The sequence below is a fragment of the Leptonotus elevatus genome, chromosome 15 (genome assembly GCF_054856555.1).
Source record: "Leptonotus elevatus isolate MCC_2025b chromosome 15, RoL_Lele_1.0, whole genome shotgun sequence".
Lineage (NCBI taxonomy): Eukaryota > Metazoa > Chordata > Actinopteri > Syngnathiformes > Syngnathidae > Leptonotus > Leptonotus elevatus.
In genome coordinates this window covers 7,289,098-7,307,564 of record NC_141253.1, presented here as the reverse complement: position 1 = coordinate 7,307,564, position 18,467 = coordinate 7,289,098, and the positions used below count along the sequence as shown (strand labels likewise).

The 18,467-nt window shown below is 42.9% G+C and overlaps 1 protein-coding gene across 1 annotated transcript; it reads right to left on the bottom strand.

The window, feature by feature from the left end:
• Window positions 1-161: 161 nt before the first annotated feature.
• Window positions 162-17,813, bottom strand: lrp13b (low-density lipoprotein receptor related-protein 13 b). The gene is made up of 51 exons (XM_086095975.1): window positions 17,720-17,813; window positions 17,216-17,338; window positions 16,752-17,000; window positions 16,552-16,665; window positions 16,342-16,461; window positions 15,586-15,711; window positions 15,305-15,508; window positions 14,954-15,122; window positions 14,635-14,803; window positions 14,339-14,561; window positions 14,139-14,258; window positions 13,806-14,024; window positions 13,401-13,706; window positions 12,624-12,842; window positions 12,379-12,525; window positions 12,029-12,277; window positions 11,758-11,952; window positions 11,304-11,552; window positions 11,025-11,234; window positions 10,703-10,951; window positions 10,350-10,568; window positions 10,025-10,273; window positions 9,749-9,955; window positions 9,425-9,673; window positions 9,104-9,313; window positions 8,785-9,033; window positions 8,465-8,662; window positions 8,120-8,386; window positions 7,764-7,979; window positions 7,379-7,561; window positions 7,142-7,264; window positions 6,628-6,783; window positions 6,320-6,535; window positions 6,022-6,251; window positions 5,815-5,944; window positions 5,486-5,679; window positions 5,188-5,374; window positions 4,729-4,944; window positions 4,477-4,660; window positions 4,192-4,393; window positions 3,903-4,067; window positions 3,451-3,666; window positions 3,141-3,368; window positions 2,848-2,982; window positions 2,573-2,768; window positions 2,345-2,470; window positions 1,674-1,781; window positions 1,039-1,275; window positions 640-931; window positions 432-537; window positions 162-317 (listed from the first exon to the last, which is right to left on the bottom strand). Exons 1-51 carry the CDS (start codon window positions 17,775-17,777, stop codon window positions 270-272), a joined length of 9,660 nt encoding a protein of 3,219 aa, XP_085952101.1. The 5' UTR covers window positions 17,778-17,813; the 3' UTR covers window positions 162-269.
• Between the last annotated feature and the right edge of the window lie 654 nt (window positions 17,814-18,467).

Below are 18,467 nucleotides of genomic sequence, written 5' to 3'. Positions count from 1 at the left end.
TTTTCTTCCTACGGACCTCCATTTTTTAATTAGTATGAATGTAGACATCGTTTTCTAAACTGTACAATGCTCATTTGATTTGTCAGAAAGTACAGGAGTAACTAAGAATACCAAACACTGTTTCAATCTTGAGATGTTTATTGTACAAAATAGTTATCAGCTTTGACACCAGTGATGCAATTATTTCGTGAAGTCTTGCCATATAAAACTAAAAAAAAAGTTGCATAGCTTTAAATAACAGTCTATATCTGCCAGCAGATGTGTGACTGCTATGAAGCTAATGGGGCGATCTTTAAGTCTGCTGAGGACTCAAGCTCCTGGAAGGAGAAGAAAAAAAAGTCAATTTGGGGGGGCAACAGCATATTAGACTTCGGCACTGGCATGAACTTCACCCATGAATTAAACCTAGGAAGTTTCTCTCATAGTTTTACCTCACAGTCATCCTCCATATGTTCACACTGCAGCGCCATGTTTGACATCAAAGTTTCTTTGTCAGGTGATCTTCTGATTGAGCCTTTGATTGCTGCCCAGGCCCTTCTGGATTAAGACAAGATGCAAAAAAATTTAACAAAAAGCTACATCAAGGAAGGCAACGATGGCTGTGACTCACAATTACATTTGACTAAAGTGTGTCCTTGCCTTTTTCCAAAAATGAAAGCGACCCCTAAGAACGCAGCAAACAGACAGAGGACCCCCAGGACCACACCGACGTGGCTTCGCCTACTTTCCTTCTCTTGACAGAACTCTCCTTGGTAGCCAGCCATGCAATGACAGTGAATGACTTTGCCTTGAGCGTCGCAGCTGCCGCGGCCGTTGCAATGTTGCCGACCACATGAGGCAGCGTCCTTCGAGTTCTGAGGAGGCGCGAGTGGAGACTTGGGAAGATGGCCATCACCGATTTTGGTCCCCGAGGGGGCGTTCTTCTGTGGACCTAGGCGAGTTCAAAGTGCTTACACACACTCACATTCAATTATTTGTGCCACATAATGGTTGAATAAATCTGAGAAACCGTATTGAGACTGCAGCCCAATAACTCACAGTCCTGTTCGTCTGACTTGTCTTGGCAGTCCACACGCCCATCACAGAACTTGTTGCTGCTAAAACACTTGCTGCCATCGAGGCACGCTTGCTCTCCTTTGGGACAAGGGTGCTCTGGTGCGCAGGATGTAAGACTGATGCTGTAAAACCCACGGGCACATTTGCACTTGCGGCCTCCGGGATAAGCCAGGCACAGATGCTCGCAACCCCCGTTATTGTTGGCGCACAAATTGGATCCTGTAGGTTTGGAGGCAGATAACTACGTAAACTCCTTGCAGAAGGTTATGAATCAGGAATTCCTTTGTATTAAAAGATAAATAAAACAGAAGCACGTATTTTTACAATTTCTCAACACCAAGTTTTATTTATCCATTTAAGCATAAACACTTAATGTGTCGCTCTTCTGCACATTTCTCGTTGCCAAAATAACCCAATTAAACTCATTTTAGCACAACTACACATCCTGCTAATAGATGAGCACGCTATGAAGAAACATGACCAAGGACCAGGTTTCAGTTATGTAGTCTTTTGCTCTCTCCAATTGATTGTGCCATTTTGAGGGCATTTAAGAGCTACTGCATGATTTCTGTGACTGTCCAGTTAACAGCTATTATGTATAGTAGAACACATCTTACCCGTCTGGCTGTCATTACTGTAAGCTTTGATTTCCACCAGGCTGGTTTTTGTCTCAAACCACAGCTGTTTCGGATGGAGGCCGTCGCTGAACCACATTTTGGTGACCTCTACACCGGTTGAGATCAGCAGTCCACACGTGTGTATGGAGGGGAAAAATAAAAATAAACTTGATGGAGCACACTTGAACAATCATACTTTAGTGTTCCCTTTTATAGATAGCTACAGGCATCAAATGTTTGAATATTTAGTGTATGAATATTGAACGAGAGGGTAAAAGAAAATGTTGAACTTATTAAAAATAATTAATTTAGCAGAGGTGAAAAGGAAAGCAGTTTTACAAATGAGCCTGGGGTGATTAGTAGTACATGAAAAAAATCAACTCATCTGAATAATTCATTGCTGCATTAATCTGACGCCATCTACTGCCTGAAGCGGATGAAGAATGATGAAGGGTAAATTTAGTTTAATGAATACCTAATCAGTGCTAGACTTCACCTGTCATTGTATGGGCTAGTGTTAAAAAAAAAAAAGAAAGAAAAGTTTTTAAAATGACAGGATTGGCTGCAATTCCTTAAGTATGTTTTATCTTGATGAACGAGCGTGATGTACGACCTCTGCCTACTGACAACCGTTGCCCAATAATATATCATACAAACGTGTTCATGCTTACCCTTCTCCAGTGTTAGCCAGAGGAGCATATTCTCAGTATATGTGAAGGAAGTAATTACACCAGGTCTTGTTTCGTACTGTTTGTAGCCTGAGCCACCGACACCAATAGAGCAGATTAAGCCTTCAACTGGATATGGGGAAAAGAAAAAAAAAAAATCACAAAAAAAAAAAAATCGACGGTAGCCAACACATCCTCCAGGATACCGGTAGATACGGTTGAACTCAAAACCTGTGTCAGCCCAGTAGATTGTAGTTCCTTCATTGGCAAAGACCAGTGATGTGGGAATGACGGACTTTGTCCAAAGCACTGCTTTGTTTCGGCCATCCATCCAGGCACAGCTCACCTCAGCCTGGCTCTTACTGTCCACAAGGGCTGCGTAGCAAAGCCGACTTGATGGGGGATGCACTGCAATGGATGTTGTGCGCTGGAAGATCAAGCAATCTGTGAGTCCATTGCAACCGCGATTGATGTAAAAACAACAACTGTAAGAAGTAGCCTACAACCTTAAATTCTCCCTGCAGCAGGTAAGCAGTGAAGCCATCACGGCTGCTGGTTACGTGGAGATTAGGCCGCTTGGTGCTGCTCCAGTAGATGTTAGAGGTCACCCAGTCAACAGCCAGAGCCATGACAGAATCATCCTTGAGGATCGGAGAATAAACATCGATTGAACTTCAGCCGCAACTATTAATGCAGACATTCTAGTTGACATCATTTAAAGTGCAGGGAGCAGCAGTATAAAACAGGGAAGGTATTAAAAAGCTAAGAATCTCAAAACTTGCTTGATGTTTAAGCCTACCATTAGTTGTATAAGTCGCCCAGCTGGTATCAGTCCCTGTCTGGACCTGGGTCCGCTTAAGTTCAGCATATCTACAGTACCCTGTCCATCATCAGCCACATACAAGGATCTGGTTTGGAGCGCTACATCCAGTCCAGAGGCCTCAACAACTCCAGGAATAGCCAACACTCGACTGTTTGGCATATTTTTCAGACCGACTCCATCACGATGCAAGGACTTAAAGTAAACCTGAAGAGGGGGGGGGGGGGGTGAAACCGAGTAGGATGAAAGGAACATTTAATAAAGACACCCAAGGAGAGTTGACTCTCACCTGATAGACCGTAGTGGTTGACAGAAGCAGGATGAAAGTAGATTCTAAAGGCAGAGAGCAGACGCGCTTGTCCTTAGAAAGTAGAAGGCCCTTTGGACAGCGGCAGACTGCTGCTGGCTGCATCGCAGCATCTCCAGCTGTCAGAAGGCACAGGTGGGAGCACTGCAGCTGGTCACAAGGGTTGGATATGGCCGGCTGGGAGAGGGTATGCATCAGCTGGAGAGCAGAAGCGCATGTGAAATGCCACAATAAAAAGACCCCTTGAACATATTTATATATTTTAATTTATTGATTCTATGCTCATTGTCTGAGAAGAAACAAAATGAACCAAATTGTATTTCATGATTACTGTACTAAAGTGGCTTGTTCCCTATAAAAAATGCAAAGGAAAGCAGCAGTGAATACAGTCACACAGTAATCAATCTGTTCCAAATATAACAGTGATGACAAACCTTTAGCACAAAAGGCTGTCCTGGTCTTTTGAGAAGAACCTTCTGGTCTTTGCCAGTGTTCTTGTCGGCAGAGCGGATGGTTCTTCGCTTCGTATCGGACCAGAAAAGCCGGTCATTGAACACCGCCACTGAGAAAGGGCTCGGAGTTTCAGCTAATTGGAGAATCTGGTAAGAGGGGTAATATTATTGTTCAATACCGGACTACATTGCCAAAAGCCAATTTCAAATCAATCATTACATTTTGTGTACATAAAAGCATAGATAATCCTTGATATTGGATGCCATTCACCTTAACATCATCCCCATCCAGAGAGGCCGAGCCAATGCAGCGTAGCTTCTCATCAGCCCAGTAAACGCGGTCGTCCAGGAAGTCGTATGCCAAACTTACAGGCCAGCTCAAACTGCTGCTCACTACCACCTTCCTCTTTGATCCATCCATTCCTGAACGCTGGATCTGAGGGGTGCTGCCGATCTCAGACCACAACATCAACCTAGGAAGGAAAAAAATAATAATAAATAATAAGACAGTGAAGACTTACAGTGGTAGTTAAACCTTCCCAACTGGGTACCTCACCCTTTGTGTGGTAGCAGCACCAGCGAGCGTGGCTGTTCAAGATCTTCAGCCAGCACCACTGTGAAATCCTGAGACTTTAGCGTTGTGTCACTGAGCCGCACTGCCCGAATTTGGCCCACGAGGCCATCCACCCAATACAGGTTCTTTCCCACCCAGTCCACCGCAATGAAATCTGACTTTACACCTGTAAATTAGATTTGATTTTAATTCTGGTCTACAGATTCATTTTGGTTTCTCAATTTGCAAGCGCACCTTTAATAAGTGTCCCTTTGTTGGTGGAGTCCTTTGTCATGTCAGCCCAGCGGATGCTCTGGTAGTCTGGACTGAGCCAGTAAACCCTTTGCTGAGCCCAGTGGTAATCCAACGAGAAGACTGGCCGGTTGGCAGAAGACAGAAGGCGCAAGGAGCCACTTTGAACTCCAACAAGTAAAAGCTCTGATTGAACAGATGCCACGAGCAGTGGCTCATCTATAAAAAAAAAAAATAATAATAATAAATAAAAAACAGACATATTTTATTTTTTAAGAACACACATTCTAGTCCATAATTCTTGTTTTGTTAAGAAAAAAAACATTTTACTAGTGATGGACAAATGAAGCTTCATTTTTGCATTTTGTCAAAATGAATCAAAGACCATTTTCCGCCTAAGAAACGCATTCATTTAAAATCATAACGTATTTTGTCCATATGTAAAAGCTCTTTATTACCTACCTTTGGTCTTACAGCTTTTGTTGTCGGGCTCCAGGTAGAAGCCAGGGTGGCATTGGCACGCGTAGGAACCGCGGGTGTTGAGGCAGGTATGTTTGCATGCTTCATGCTGCATTAAATTGCATTCGTTGGTGTCCACACAGGACACGGCCGAGGAATGTAGCGTGAAACCTTCTGCACAGTAACACCTCTGAAAATGAACATTTTGTCTCACTCGCATGCGAGTTAGGGTATTTATGTAAATTGTGAAAAAACAAAAACAACCAAAGAGACTTCTTTCTCCTCTTCCCGTTTTACTGACCGGTCCAGTTGGAATGCTGACACAGCTATGATCACAACGAGGAGCTGATGGACTGGAGCAGTTGCGCAGTGTGCATCCCACACCCTCATCTGAACTGTCAGCACAGTTGATAAACCCGTTGCACACCAGTCGCGGATCCACGCACTCACCGCTGCCACACTGGTAAAGGTGAGAAGGGCATTTTCTCTGTTTGCCTGTGGAAACCGATGCAGACATTAAAAAGGAGGTTCTTTGCATTGTGAAACGAGTGGCATTTAAAAGATGGCATGTGGTGGCTTCCTTGTCCATTCGTCAGCATTTTAAAATGTTAAGCATTCATACATTCTTACATTTGTCCTCATCCACGCCATTGTGACAGTCGGTCTTCCCGTCACATCTCCAGGACGTGGGGATGCATTGACTGCTGCTTCCACATTGCCACTGGTATTGCCTACATGGTGGTGGCTTCGTCACACAGTTCTAGGTGCAAAACATTTTTTTATTTTATTTTTTAAGTGACGAGGTTTATTTGAATATCCACTTGAAAACAGCCATACCTTTTCATCCGAGCCATCCTTGCAATCCTCCTCACCATCACACAGCCACTCACTCTGCAGGCACTCGTGACTGTGAGGGCACTGCAGCTGCGTGAGGCAGCGAGGCGGTCTCGAGCAGTCGGCCTCATCGGAGCGGTCGCTACAGTCCGCATATCCGTCGCATCGCAGCGCCACCGACACGCACTGACCGCTATTGCAGCGGAACTGCTCAACTTCACAGAACGTCAAGCCTGCCGGGATGAAATCAGATTATCGGTATTTTTTTTTTTTTTTTTTTAGAGTCCAACATGTCACTTACCACACTTTTCTTCATCTGAGCCATCAGCACAGTCTCTCTCGCCATCACACAGGAAAGTCTCTGGTATGCAGCGCGTTGCGTTATCACAATTGTGATGGCAGCCCAATAGTCGAGTTTCACAGTTCATTTCGTCAGAGCGGTCTTGACAGTCATACTGTCCGTCGCACACCTGCTCAGGGTGGAGGCATCTATTACCGTGATGACATTCAAACTCATCTGGGAAATGAGAAACAAACACTTATTCTATTTGTATCATGAATGATTGTGCTTTAATGTCAATTTATGAAGACCAAGTTCAATGTACAAACCCGTTTTGCATTCAGCCGCACATCCCTCCTCATCTGATCCATCCCGACAGTCCTTCTCTCCGTCACACACGTGAGTGTACATCACACACTCCAGACCGTCCTTACAAGCCTTGAAGCCGTTACGGCATTTTACAGGAACAGACTTGTCCCTGAAGGCTGAGAGAGAAATCATTTTAATGGGTTTGATTTAGATCGGTCGAATGAGACATAATGAATTACAGAAACAGACTATTGCTTGTATAGTTTGCTCTGTGGAATGCCTGCACATCTATTAAGTGTCTATTTTCACAACCAAGTGTTTTTTGTTTTTTTTAATCACATGCTCATTTCTAAAATGTATCAGTTCTGAATTTTGCCAAAATGTGACATTAACTCATCTTAACTGAGTACTGTTATTCTTTATACATTTTGACCCCCCCCCCCCAAAAAAAGTCTCCTTAAATCAGTGTGAAATTGTCTAATCTGAAAGTCTGAATAGGATTTTCAGGTAGTCATTTTCCAATTAGTATCTTACAAGATGAACCACGTTCAGGTGATTCACACTTCTTCTCATCCGAGCCATCCAGACAGTGGGCACGACCGTCACACACGTACTTTGTGGAGATGCACTTTCTCCGATCACTGCACAAGAAATCAGCTAACATGGGGTAGAGGGGGGGGAGGTCAATGAGGAACAGAGAAATTGAGTACAAGTGAATTCTTTTTGATAAGTTTCACCGTTTCTGTCATTCATCACTTTACTCAGACTTACCTCTGCTTTTACACTTGAAAATACAGTTGCTCTCATCAAATGCGTCTGGACAGTCCGTTTTTCCATCGCAAAACTGACTTTGAGAGATGCACAATGATGAACCTGGGCATAGAACTGAAGGCGTGACGCAAACTGAAGCAGAACTCCGGACCAGAGGTGTAATTGTTGTTGTGGCCACAGCATCTGGAACGAAGCAGCTGTTCAACTAATGACAACTTGTTTATAATAATTGAAGACATCTGCTAGCACCTAGTGTAACTAAAGGGAATCGTTAATCATAACTACTTTCTCACACCAAATAAAAACTAGTCTTGAAACTTGTACAGAGCAGAAAACCATGATCCATTTGAACCAATCCAGTTTTTGCCCCCACAAGTCCACTTACCACAGCCGACCTCGTCTGTGCCATCAACGCAGTCTGGCTCTCCATCGCACAGGAATTTCTTTGGGATGCAGCGATGGCCGTCTCCACAGCGATACTCGCAGCTTTTAGTCCGTTCCCAGCAGTCCAGCTCATCAGAACGGTCGCTACACTGAGCCCTCCCATCGCAGACCTGATCCTCAGGGATGCACATCACCCCATGAGCGCACTGAAACTCACCTTTGACGGGGAGAAAGTAGGAACATTGAAAGGAAATGGAAAAGAAAATCTGTTAAATGGCCTCATGAATAAACCGCAGACTGGATTTCAAGAACATGTTCAAGAGATGCAATTTCTCTAAAAAATAAAAAAAACACAACCTTTTGCACATGTTTCCTGGCATCCTTCTTCATCAGATCCATCCAAACAATCTTTCTCTCCATCACATATGTGGCTGTACAGCACACATTCTGTGCGGTCCTTACAGAGCTTTGTGCCCTTACGGCATTTCAAGACATTAGCTGTAGTTAAGCGAGGAACTACACTCCGACAGTACAACTCATCCGAGCCATCATGGCAGTCAGCCCGACCATCACACACTAGAGACTTTGAGACGCAGCTCCTACGATCCTTGCATAGAAAGTCAGCTAGGGAGGCAGGAAAACATGATACAGAATTATTATTATTATATATATTTTTTTGAATTTATAAGCTTCGCTACTTACTCTTATAAGGGCATCTTTTCACACAGACTTCATCGGATCCATCAGGACAGTCTTTTATTCCATCACACATTTGTGTCGGGCGAATGCAAAGAATAGAATTAGGGCACAATACTGATGGGCTCGTACAAGAAGGCTTAATAAATGGCTTTGCAGATGTAGGCAATTCATTTAAGCCTGGACTGGAGGAAGTTAATATTTCTGCAGAATGTAAAAACAAATAAAAGCATTTAGCATCCCATCACTGCCACCACACGGGTATGTCTTAGACAAGTCAAATACTGAGAGAGAGAAAAAAAAAATCCTTTAAACTGTTGACATACCACAGTCGTCTTCATCTGACCCATCCCGACAGTCTTTCTCTCCATCACAAAAATGGCTGTAGGGAACACATTCACTCCCATCCAGACATAGCTGGAAGCCTACACGGCACTTGAGCACCTTTGGCCGGGTGGCAGGTGGAGCTATTATCGGACAGTTGACCTCATCTGAGCTGTCGTGGCAATGAGCTCGGCCATCGCAAACCAGCTTCTTCACAACACAGCTCCGCTTGTCTTTGCAGAGGAAGTCCGCTGTGGGAGTAAAGAAAAGCAAATAAGCATGTGTAGAATGTGTTCAATGGTCTAAAAGCATCCAACTTACATCTATTTGGGCATCGTTTCATACAATTTCTCTCATCAGAGCCATCAGGACAATGTTTTACACCATCACATATCTGTGTTTGGGGGATACATGAAGAATCCGGACACAGCAATGAAGGACTCGTGCATGACGGCTTGACGGGAGGTTGAGTATTGACGGGCAATGGAGGTTGATTTAAGTTTGGATGTTTCGGAGGAGTCATTGGAATGTCTGTAAATAATACAACTTGAACTCAGTTTTGATAGACAAAAAAAAAAAAAAAAAAAAAAAAAATCCTTCTAGATATTACATCTTTTATAACCATGACAACAGGAATCTCACCACATCCTTCTTCATCAGAGCCATCTCTGCAATCCGACTCTCCGTCGCACACGTGACTGAAGAGAACGCATTCAGTGCCATCCCGACATAACCTGGAGCCCATGAGACACTTCAAGGTTTTTGCTTGGCCAGCAGGGATTGCAACACTTGGGCAGCCAAATTCATCGGAGCCATCGTGACAATGAGCACGGCCATCACAGATGAGGCTCTTGGAGACACAGCTTCTTCTATCCTTGCACATGAAGTCAGCTATGGAAAAAGGAAAATACTGTAGGACACAAAACAACAAGAGTGCTTTGTGGTTGGACCCAAAAACTAACTTACTCTTATAAGGGCATCTTCTCACACATTTCTCATCGGATCCATCAGGGCAGTCTTTTGTTCCATCACATATCTGTGTTGGGGGGATGCAAGTAGCATCCGGACACATAAATGAAGGACTCGCGCATGACGGCTTGATGGGAGGTTGAGTAGTGACAGGCAATGGAGGTAGATTTAAGTGGTTATTTTCTGGAGGCGTCATTGTAGTATCTGTAAATATTAAATTGCTCATAAGTACAATATTAACAAAAAGTAGCTAGCACAGCAAAATATGCTCACCACATCCTTCTTCATCAGAGCCATCTTTGCAATCCAGCTCTCCATCACACACGTGACTGAAGAGAACGCATTCAGTGCCATCCCGACATAACCTGGAGCCCATGAGACACTTCAAGGTTTTTGCTTGGCCGGCAGGGATTGCAACACTTGGGCAGCCAAATTCATCGGAGCCATCGTGACAATGAGCACGGCCATCACAGATGAGGCTCTTGGAGACACAGCTTCTTCTATCCTTGCACAAGAAGTCAGCTGTAGAGAAAGGAAAATACTGTATGACACAAAACAACAAGAGTGCTTTGTGGTTGCACCCAAAAAACTAACTTACTCTTATAAGGGCATCTTCTCACACATTTCTCATCGGATCCATCAGGGCAGTCTTTTGTTCCATCACACATTTGTGTCGGTTGAATGCAGACAAACGAATTTGGACAAAACATTGATGGGCTCATACAAGTTGGCTTGGGTGAAGGCTTATAAAAGGGCTTCGTGGGTGAGGGCAATTTGTTTGAGCCTGGACTGGAGAAAGATGCAGTTTCTGCAGAGTCTAGAAGTTGGGAAATACAACAGTTGTACAATATAATATTTGGTTTTCTGTCTTTGCAGTAAAAAAAAAAAATAATAATTCATTCACAGAAATAAAAATATAAGCAGACTCTTTTCTTTTAAAATTAAACATACCGCAGTACTCTTCATCTGACCCATCCTGACAGTCTTTTTCCCCATCACACACATGGCTGTAGGGAACACACAGAGTCTGATCCAGGCATTGCCGGAAACCCAGACGACACTTTAGCACCTTATCCTGGCTGGGAGGAGGCGCCAATGTCGGACACTCAACCTCATCTGAGCTGTCGTGACAATCAGCTCTGCCATCGCAGACCAGGTTCTTCACAACACAGCTGCGCCTGTCTTTGCAGAGGAAGTCCGCTGTGGGAGGAAAAAAATAAATAAATTGTATAATAAGAACATCTTTAAATAAAGTAAAAGCGTCTAAACTTACACTTATTTGGGCATCGTTTTACGCAAGCATTCTCATCAGATCCATCAGAACAATCTTTTTTGCCATCACATATCTGTGTTGGGGGGACGCAAGTAGCATCCGGACACATAAATGAAGGACTCGTGCATGACGGCTTGATGGGAGGTTGCGTAGTGACAGGCAATGGAGGTAGACTTAAGTGGGTATTTTCCGGAGGCGTCATTGTAGTATCTGTAAATATTAAATTGCTCATAAGTACAATATTATCAAAAAGTAGCTAGCACAGCAAAATCTGCTCACCACATTCGTCTTCATCAGAGCCATCTTTGCAATCCAGCTCTCCATCACACAAGTGATTAAAAAGAACACATTCGCTGCCATCTCGACACAATTGGGAGCCCTTGAAACACTTCAAGGCCTTTGCTTGGCCGGCAGGGATTGCAACACTTGGGCAGCCAACTTCATCGGAGCCATCGTGACAATGAGCACGGCCATCGCAGACGAGGCTCTTAGCGATGCAGCTCCTACGGTCCTTGCAGCGAAAATCGTCTGGGGTGAAAGAAAATTTTAAGTTATCGGTTTTGTGTAAATTCTGTAGGATTCTTTTGCCAAGCGGAAATGCCAGATGAAGAAAATAAATGTAGTATAGCAATGACAGGAACAAGTGTTTGGGGCACAGAAACACAGCACACTAAGTCCCAAGCAAACGAGTTAGAATTGCTCGAGCGACGGTACAACTGCATTTGTGACTTACTTTTAGAGAAACATCTCTTCACACAGTTATTTTCGTCAAAGCCGTCAGGACAGTCTTCCCGCCCGTCACAAAACTGCTTTGGGGAGATACAGAGGCGGACAGAAGCATGGGGGCAAAGGACAGATGGGCTGACGCAGGCAGGCAGAGCTGGGGCAGAACTTGCTGCATCAACGGTTGGTGTCGGTGAGGTCCCATCTAGACAATGAAGAATTTGGATTCAATTTCACCATACCAGGTTTGAAGTCAGGGGAATACATTTCAAGTCACTCACCGCATTGCTCTTCGTCCGACCCATCTTTACAGTCTCTCTCCCCATCACACACATGGTTGTACAACACACACTCCAAGCCATTCTTGCATGGCCTGGAGCCCTTTCGACACTTGAGGGCATTCTCCCGAGGCCCAAGTGAGGCAACAGCAGGGCAATCGACCTCGTCCGAGCCATCGAAGCAATGAGAGCGGCCGTCGCAGACCAGCGCTCTCGACACACAACTTCTCTGGTCCTTGCACTTAAAATCATCTAAGATCAGACAGAAGAGGCCACCAGAAGCTGTTGAATTCGATTCTGGACAGCGCCTTTTGTGATTTGAACCATTAAAGAGGAGCTGATTGAGATGTCACCTTTGGATGGACATTTTTCAACACAAAAACTTTCATCATCTCCATCAGGACAGTCCTTTTTGCCATCACACAGCTTGTTTTGAGGCAGGCAGATGGATGTGCCTTCGCATAGGATGGATGGTTTAGTGCAGGTGCCAGTAACCGGTACTATGGACACAAAATATTTCACCTCATGTATGACTATGCCTTCTAAATTTAAAGACTCAGATTTGTCAATGAATGATAGCGATCGTGTATAAGTGAACCTGCATGCACATCTCGGAGTGCTGCCACCACACTGACTACAGGACCCCTCACTGCAACATCCTGGATGCGTTGCCCATCACGTCTGTCCCACAAGGTCATGACATCCTCTGACAGAGACAACAGGTAAGGCTCCAGGGCACCCATCACTGAGCCAGAAATTTTCCATCTGCTTCCCGCTTGGTGTTTTTTCCCTTGGAGGAGACTCATTGTCATCAAACCTTGGAAGTGTAAGAGAAACACAAGTATTAGTACTGAAAGTACTAAAACAGTTACACTGGTCATTTATAATTTGTCACTAAATTGCCAGACCAATTAGACCATTTTAACTGTGCTGTCTTTAATTTGAAAATGATCTATTACAGTATAAAAACAAGGTGTATTGTCTTTGCAATCTGCCTTGGTGAATTGACTTCAGGCATAGCATGTTATATACATTTTGCCGCCAATGTTTACTGAAATGTATGTCGTTGCAGTCAGGCGGAATCCTGGCATTTCCGAAAATATTTTTCAGGATGTAAAAAAAAAAAGAAAAAGAAATCTGTTCTTTAAATTATTTAATACTCTATTTTAAGTTCAGTGGTATCCATTTGTGGAAAAAATAAAATTCAACCAAATTTAGACGTGGGTTTACGCCCATCAGTGCAAATATGGCGGAATGGTGAATTAAGCCTAATAGACATTACAATGATAAAAATAATAATAAAAAAATATTATTATAATAATAATAATAACTTGTTATATCATTTTTTCCTTTATGTAAAAAAACAACAACAAACCTGCCATGTTGGAGTTCCACAATAGACTGGCAGCTCTCAGGTCAAAGGCAATGTTCTCTACGACTCCTGCCCAGTGCAACAGCTCTTTGGCTTTTCCTCCCGTCAAGCTCATGGTGAAGATCTGCTCGTCCTCCAACCAGATGATTACACCCCTCAGCCAGTCCAGGAAGAGGCTTCGAATCTCCTTCGTTGTGTGGTACAACGCCTTCTGGTAACGACTGTCTACTTCCACTGAGCCGATGCGGGTTTGGTCACATGACACCCAATACACGCTCCCACTCCTCTGGTCGACTTTAATGAGACAAACTTGGAAAAGAAAAAAAGGATTGATGAGTTATATGACACTAGGCAAAATAAAAACAAATTTTTATTGAGTTTTAAAAGCTGAAAAATAAAGTCATTAACCTGACATGGTTGTAGGAATCCACTCAGTCTTGACGCGGGTTAGGCTGGTGCGTTGGATGTGGCCAGTTTGGTTGGCCCAGTACAGCCAGTCCGTTTCCCAGTTCACATCAAATGACAGGATGCCCTTGTCAGTAGCAAAGATCTCAGTTTCTACGGACAGGCTGCCTTCAAACTCCAACAGGTTGATAATTTTAGAGGTAGCATACAGGAATTTGGGATCTGAAGGGGAAAAAAAAGGAACACATTTGAACTGCCCTTATTTTTCGCTAAGTGATCATAGAATGCACTGTAAAGCAATGATTGTTATGTCAAAGTTGAACCTCAGGAACCTACATTGACATGTTCCATCAACCATCAGTACTTTGGAGTTGGGACAAGTACAGGTAAACCCCACAGGGTTGCTTTTAGTGAGCAGACAGATCTGGCATGGGGTCTTCGCACATGCAGATGTGCCTAATTGTGAGGAGACATTTGATTTGGAAAACACTTCCATTTTGCAAACAATAAAGGAGGAAGACCAAGTTCCCACTCACCTCTCGGCTGTTGCAGCTCATGATAAACAGTCAAAACTGGAAATGTGGACTTCCACAGAAACTTCCTCTGGTTATTTTGGTTCTGCAGCACCTGCCAGAGTCCTTTGTCATCCACCCAATAGAAGGAACTTGCAAACACAGCTAGGTTCAAAGCTGGTCTCTTGTTGACCAGTCCAGTGAATGCGTAGCGGCCGGTCCCATCTATTTTCATGGTCTCAATAGACTGATGGAAATAGTACAAGTTTGAGCAACTTTCTGGATGAGATGCAACGGTCTGAAATGTTTTTCCATGTTACCATCTTGAAGTCACTGATCCAGTAGAGCCTCCTGGCGGCCACGTCTGTTGTGAGTCCGTGGGCTAATTGAGCCGTAAGCACAGCCAGAGAGGTTCTGTCTGATCCATCCATCCATGACCTCTCTATGGTCACCCTATCACCAGGGCCTGTGTTGATCCAAAACATCAAGCTGCCAGAACAAAGACAAAAAAAAAAACATATATATATATATATATATATATATATATATATATATATATTTTTTTTTTTAATGAACTCTGTAATTTGTGTTTAAAAAAAAATAAAAAAAATATAAAAAAAAATTGCGGATTAGGCGCACCTCTCCACTGGTAGAATAACCAATTCTGACGGGCTGATGGATTTGCTCAAGAGAGCGGTGTAACTTTTTTCATCATCCGCTTGCACGTAGATTGATTCGGTCTTCTGATTTGTCCAGTAAAGGTTTCCGTTCAGCCAATCACAAGCTAGACCTTTGATCCCAGGCTCCCCTGTGTGAGCATTGTAAGGACATTAAAGAGGATCTGAATTAACACGAGTAAGCAGAGGAATTACAATAAAAGCAATTTTAATACAAACATTTTCTACGGCTACAGTCATACCAAATGATGCTTTACCAGTTCCAGAATTTATTTCAGATCAACATGAGATGAGAAGTACATGTGCCACAAACCAGTATGAATTGTCCAGCTGCGCTGCCCATCACTTTTATATATGACTCCCATATTGTCGGCCCAGTAGTAGTGGCCTCGGGCAATGTCATATGTCAGGGCCACCGGGTTGAACTTAAGAGGCTGGAGAACATCAAATCGTTGCGACTTCACAGTTAGCAGCCCGACGGATGACCTCAGCACCGTCAACAGTCGGGTGAGATTACCTGAATGCGCACATATATTGGTAAAGTAAGTCGTGGTCAGTGAATCAATCATTGTTTTATATCATAAATAATATTACCTGTGGGCAGACAAACCAAGCCTTCATTCTGATTGAAGCCTTCTCTGCAGTGGCAAAAGTAAGATCCAACTGTATTGGTGCAGTGATGCAGGCAAGGAGCAAAGGGAAGGGCACATTCATCCACATCTGTGGGCACAGGGGTAGTTAGTTTAGCAGTAGTTTACACGACAAATAGGCAGTAGCTCACCACAGCCAGCAGATGGTGCTGTGGTGAAAATGGTCACTGAGTGTACACAGTCATGCCTGCCATAGCACACTTCACTTTTTGTGCTGTCACTGTCATACATACGTAATATTTCATGGCATCTTTTTTTAAACTATTTTTCTGGATTGTAGTTATTTTTTCTCTGTGGATTACTACAGAGCAAAAAGAGCATCCAAACTTTAGGCTCATTCACAGTAAAAAGCTACGGAGACTAAAGTAAACACTATTAATACTTTAAAAAGTGATTTATTCAAACTATTTTCATGGGGGGGGGGTAGTTATTTTTGGTCAAATACAAAGCAGATATTAGTCCTGCTGACCATTTGATAAGATGCTTTTCCTTTAACAAAGCGCAGGACAAAACACTATACAGGGGTTTATCAGTTCATGATGTAATCATGTCTTTATAAATCCAGGTGAAGTCACCACAGTAGGAACAGAACCTGCTTGGAACTCCTGGATTAGATTTTTTACTTGACAATTAACCTTATTGTCTGCAATCTTTTAATTCAACAACAAGAAAAAAAAAGTGAATGCAGAGAGTATGTCACCTTTGCAGAGTGCCCCATTGATGGAGAGTTTATATCCAGGAGGACACGTGCACATAGCACCCCATCGTTCATCCACGCACGTGTGGCTACAACCACCATTATCCACAGAACAGGTCTGCCCTGCAAAGACGAGTGACAAGCATTTGATGGCATCACATTAATGAAAAACTATTCGCATTTCCCTTCATTTTATTTGACAGCCAAACTTACCGCAGGTTACAGGCTCGTCGCTGCCATCTGCGCATTGGAACTTCCCATCGCACATCTGGTCAACAGAAAGACACACGTCCTCTGCACACTGTAGGCCACCCTCACTGCACAATACTGGAAAACAGAGAAAAAGTGTGTCACATTTTAAACCATTTTAAAGAAAGTAGTAATTTCACAATACAACATGAAAGCTCTCTCACAACAGCCCTCTTCATCAGAATTATCCATGCAGTCGTTCTTTCCATCGCAGCGCAGCTCTCCCGGTATACAAATATGGTTCCCACAAGACCAGTCTGAGTCCAAACAGCCATTGGCGACTGGGCAGTTCTCCTCATCAGAGCCGGTTGGACACTGCTTCTGTCCATCACAGCGTGCAGATGCATCAACACAGCCGACAGAGCCCACGCATGGAAACTGACCGAGTGGACAGTTAGAGGAGCCAGGAGGAACTGAGGGAAATGAAAAGGGTTGAATATGAGCAGCATTTTAATTGAAAACTTTACTAAACTATATAATGTCTACATGTTTCATGAATATTTCAAACAAGAATGGCATGTGTATGTTAGTGTGCATGCTTTTTTTAATTTTTTTTTATACAAGCTTCTGTCCAGAGGTTACTTCGGCTCAATACTGATGAAATGGAAATGTAGTAAGAGAAACCCACCAGTACAGTCCAGCTCATCAGAGCCATCCAGGCAGTCCCCTTCTCCATCACATCTCCATTTATTAGCAATGCAGCTTCCATCGTCACATTGCCATTGACTTGGATGGCATTGGAAACTCTGCCCTGAAACATACATAAAATGTAATAACTAAAGTTAGCTTGAGTGACATTAATTAACATATTGCCATAAAACAGCGTGGCTCAAGTTCAAATTCAACTTTTAAAGTGTAACCAATAGAAAATAGATAAGATTCCAAAACCCCGCAAAATATATGAGAACATCCTTTTAAGTGATCAAATCTATAAAAGTAGAAAACACCAAATTCTAATTAGCCACCATATTGGATCATCTTGTTCGGATGTCAAATTCAAATTAGCCGCCATTTTGGCAAATTTTTTGTTTAGACGTGACGACCCTGGCAACCTGAAAAGGCGGACCAGCATAAAGAACGAACAGAAATAAACCAAACTTGAGAAACACAAGCATGGGAATAATGTACTTACCTGTGGATAGCGTTAAAATTGACAGGACAATCAAACAAATGAGCTGGCGTGACTTCATGTCGGACACACACAACTCATCTGGACTAATGTGCAATGTGCATCACCTGCAAGGACACCTTTAATAAAGGAGCAGCTGCACATGCGCACTACTGCACACGGAAGTAAACAAAACAACGTTGGCTGATAAATTACGTATGCGGCATACATGTTCTTATTGTCTACTGTATATAGTTAAAGAATAATAAAATAGAAAATTGCAATCTGTAAAATAATAATAATAATAATAACAATAATTTAACTGATTTAAAAAAAAAAAAGCGTTTCTACATAATAGTAGTCTCTTAGTGATGAGTCAAGTCATTCAAACAGTGCATTTAAACTTACTTACTTAGATTGGTTTTGAATATCTAACTATTTAAAAGACAGATCAAAACAAAGAGCATGTTTGATTTAGCCTCCATAAAGAACTTTTAAAGCGCAAACACAATTGAAAAGCATATCAAGAGCCTTTGTTCTATGCATCCCTTTCAAGGGCGATTGTTCAGATCGATTTATTGAAGAAAGACAAGTGCTCATTTAATAACTCTTTGATGCTGCTGTCAACTGCAATGCCGTTTTGGCGCTGTAAAACCTTTTGTTCAACTCCCGTGTACACGTATAAGCTTTAAATGCCTTACTATGATGTATGCATTTCTATTCTACACGGCAAATAATACCACAATAAAATCAACATTTTGCTGTGAAAAAA